The sequence below is a fragment of the Anarrhichthys ocellatus genome, unplaced genomic scaffold (genome assembly GCF_004355925.1).
Source record: "Anarrhichthys ocellatus isolate YVR2014 unplaced genomic scaffold, GSC_Weel_1.0 scaffold4793, whole genome shotgun sequence".
NCBI classification, from domain to species: domain Eukaryota; kingdom Metazoa; phylum Chordata; class Actinopteri; order Perciformes; family Anarhichadidae; genus Anarrhichthys; species Anarrhichthys ocellatus.
In genome coordinates, this window is record NW_022284767.1 from 1 (window position 1) to 4,026 (window position 4,026).

Consider the following 4,026-nt stretch of genomic DNA (forward strand, 5'->3'; position numbering starts at 1 on the left):
GTAAAGAAAATACAAATGTATCTCAAGATGTAAGTGAAGAAACCATGCATTTTAAACTAACAGGTTGTAAACTACCTGGGGTTGTTGTTGCCGAAGTTGTCAAGGGAATCTCCAATGTGGATCTCGGCTCCATTGAGTCGGTCCGAGTCTTCCACTCGGGTGGTTATCTTGACAGAAAACACTTTGTGGGTTTTGCGCAGATCCAGTCGCCACCAGGGGTTGATGTCGTTCATTGTGTGAGTGCAGGAGCCGTGCTCCCACTTGCTGCTAGGATTCCCATCTATGGCGTTATATGCAGGGCCAAACTCATACAGTGACGACTGTGAGGCTTTTCCTCCGAGGGCCAGGTTCTCTCCTGCAAAAGAAAATGCACATACATGTGTGACTTCTGATGCTGTTTTTGTTTTTCTTGCAATGTTCAATTTAATATCTCCAATGACTCATCAAGAAAATGTGAATGAATTTGCCGACATAATATAGGACAAAAACAGATGACCCCCTTCACAGACCCCCTTGGTGTCCCTGGCCCAGACCCTCCCTCCCCCTCCCCATTCCCTGCCTTTGGTCCCAACTCCCTCTCAACCACTTCCCCTTCCCCCCACACTTCCCCTGGCCACCTGAGAGACTTTGTTTTGCAAAGAACTTTGAGGTGTGGGGGGGGGGGGGGGGGGGGGGGGGGGTAGTGTAACGGACTGGGTGACTTGTAATGTTAACCTGTCATGTTATGTTATAACAGGTTGACAGAAGTTGTTTGAGATAAGAGTAATGGTTATTGCATTTACTGAGTTCAGGAGGTCAGTGAAGGTCTCATGACACGTGTAGCTGTTGAACCTGTCAATCATCCTAGCTACCTATGGGGATGGGTGGCACAAGTGAGGGTACCTGGGATTGGCAGAGAGAGTGAGGTGGGATGTTTTTGCTGTTGTCCTGCTAGCTTGTGTAGAGTTCGTCTATGACCGGGAGCGCTTTGTCGAGCATGTTAAGAGAACGTGTAGCAGTGTTGACTGTTGTTTGGCGTAGGCTGCGGCCCACAGTAGCGTGCATAAAGTGCAACAAGCAAGATAACATCTCGTAGCTTTCCTTATCGAGGGTCGCTACAATATGATTATTTTTAATGCAAATGTAGTATAAGCATACAATGTGAATAACATTAATAATATAAAAACAGTTTTCATATTTTATGTTTTATCTACTGGCTGACACCACAGTTTATAGATGCGATGTCACTGCATACTAATTCATGTAATAGCTCAAATGCTCACCAGTCGGGGCCCGGTACCCGTAGACTTCCACTTCACAGAGTGTGAGGTATTTCTGTGAACCCGGTACAACCACAGTCACGTAACGTCCCTCCACACGTTCAGTGAAAGTCAGAGTAACTGATTCGCCTGGATCCGTTCTAGTAATTTTACCAGCCCTAACAGAGAGAGGGAGAGAAAACAACACATGAATCACATTTTATAATACCTGTAGTCCTTTAACATGAAGATGAAAGAAACAAGCTTGTTTCATTCTTGAAAGTTGAATTCTCCTCACATATTAGCATAATGATACTTAGAAAAATAATTAACATTTATATACTGTACATATTTGTGGAAATAACATCTGACGGTGCCACATATCTATCGCCTCCACATGGCGACAGCTGAGCCTGCAGCTTGCAGCTAACAGCGCAAACAGTGTTTACGCGAGGGGGAACCGGAAAGTGGGCGCTACACTGCCGCGTTACCATGAACCAGCCAGTGGGGGCACGCTCACATGCACTAACATGAACATGCACGAAAAGCATGCAAAACCAGCCCGGCCATCAGGGGCGTCGTTAGGCCTATTTTAGGGGGGCTGAAGCCCCCCTCAAATGTTCTTTAGCCCCCCCAAATAATTTGGCATTATTGGCTTTAAAAAAAAAAGAAAAATAAATATTTTTATTTTGGTGATGTCATTAAACTATTGTTTCTCACATGGACAAGTTATTTATAGCTCTAACATGCTACATATGTGCGTGCGTTCTGGTTTGTATGTTTTCTCCCCCTTCAAATTACAATCCAACAGCCTGTCATCATACTTAACGACATAAAGTTGACACTGTCAGGTCCATTCTCCATCCATTGTGTGCGGTCCCTTTAAGAATTAGGATTTGGGAGTGACGCGGATATTCTTTATTTGAGAAAAGTTCATATTTGTGTTGTCAAATTTCACTGTGACCCTCAAATTCTGTCTCTTGTGTTATCATATACTGAATGCAAGCAAAACTACAGAGCAAAATCACACTCTCTCTGATTGAACCAATCTATGAACTGTCTGAAACAATGGATATCCGCGGCCCCAAATGGGCCCCAAAAAAAATTGCCCCGCACTCCGCGTGCAAACATGCCACTCCCCTTGGGGCTAAGCCCCCCCTTTCTTTGAATCCTAGAAACGCCCCTGCCAGCCATGTCAACAAAGAGATTGAAACATTCTTCAAATGTTCCTACCGGAGGTTAAAATTAGCATGATTCACAGACGTACTTACAAGACAAAAGGCAAAATAAAAGTTTTTTTTGATTGTGGATATATTTTCTTACACTGGGTTTGCGGCACCGTTGTTCTCTAAAGAGTTGCCGATGTGAATCTTTGCCCCGTTGAGCCTGTTCTCGCAGCAGTCTACTCTGTTGGAGATGATGACGGAGGTGACGATGTAGGACTCCAGCAGGTCCACTCTCCACCAGGGGTTGGTCTCTTGGTCAGTGTGGCTGCATGATCCCGAAGCGTAAATACCCTCACGGTTTCCATCAATAGCATTGTAAGCAGCTCCAAACGAGTCCTGCCAACGGTCTGACTGGGTCGCCTTTCCACGCAACGCCACGTTCTCTGGGAGAGAGACGGTTGAAAAACACATAAGAGATATGAAGGAAGATCGTTTGTGAATTGTTAAGCATAAATCTGTGTCTAACAATGTATTACTCCATGTCTTAGTGTGATACAGACCATGTGTTTCAACATTATATACTCTTGGTTTAAACTTAAACCATTAGCTCACTGTTATGTAGTCAACTATAGTGCGTTTGTGTATTTGGTAGTGTTTGCATGTGTTGCCAAATTGATGAATTTGTTTCTCTGTGATTAATTGTTGTGGAATTGGTGGAAAGATGTGTTGATTTGTTTGTGTCTCTTTGCATGCGTTTCCTTAAGTCTGATGAGCCACATGGCAACTTTTTGCTCATTGCTAAATCCTGCAGGAAGTTGTTGCAGACAAGTTTGCAGAAAAGAGGACGTTGGTCTGCCAATGCAGTTTAATGTGAGGAGGGAAATTCATTTTTATGAAGAACACAAGTACGATTTCAAAAACATAAAAACTATATAAAAAACTAAAATTAAGCCAAAAAAATTCTTGCTTCCTTTCACCACAACTCCAATGATTTTGGAGAAATAACTAAACTCCCGACAGTTAAAGAGTTAATTTTTATAAATATACTAGTTACTTTTCTTGCTTACAAAACAGACCTACGTGCACCTCCTGGTGATGATTGACAATAAAGACGTCACACATACTCTCAGATCATACTCACCATAAGTGTAAGCTGAGCGTGTCTCCAGGAGGAGCAGGAGAACCAAAACGCTGAGTTTCATTATTCTGGTTGAGAGAATCATTTATAAACCATATTTATTTTAAATGACACGTCTTATTATTCATTATTACTTGTGTAATATGTGTCCTATTGGAATTCTGGAGGAGTGATTACAACAATAATCTTGAATGTGTTACATTTCAACAATAAGATTAGATAGAACTTCATCCAGAGGGAAACTCATTCATATTCAGTTACATTTCACAATTATGGTTAAAACCATTACAACTATTATTTGCTTCCATGTGCTCCAGAGGTACATATCGACATGCTAAAGATACTCTGAAACTGATGCAGGAAGATGATCTGATGCATAAAGAAATGAAAAGTGTTACCTGGAGTCCCCAACAGTCGGATGATTCAACGAAGAAGACAAAAGCTTCCAAACACCTAAAACCGAAACAGTTCCCGTGCTCTTTCT

At 42.4% G+C, this 4,026-nt stretch overlaps 1 protein-coding gene across 1 annotated transcript; it reads right to left on the reverse strand.

The window, feature by feature from the left end:
* Nucleotides 1–38: 38 nt before the first annotated feature.
* On the reverse strand, nt 39–4,020 carry LOC116379635 (fucolectin-1-like). The gene is made up of 5 exons (XM_031841601.1): nt 3,941–4,020; nt 3,546–3,610; nt 2,562–2,847; nt 1,263–1,417; nt 39–355 (listed from the first exon to the last, which is right to left on the reverse strand). Exons 2-5 carry the CDS (start codon nt 3,604–3,606, stop codon nt 72–74), a joined length of 786 nt encoding a protein of 261 aa, XP_031697461.1. The 5' UTR covers nt 3,607–3,610; nt 3,941–4,020; the 3' UTR covers nt 39–71.
* Between the last annotated feature and the right edge of the window lie 6 nt (nt 4,021–4,026).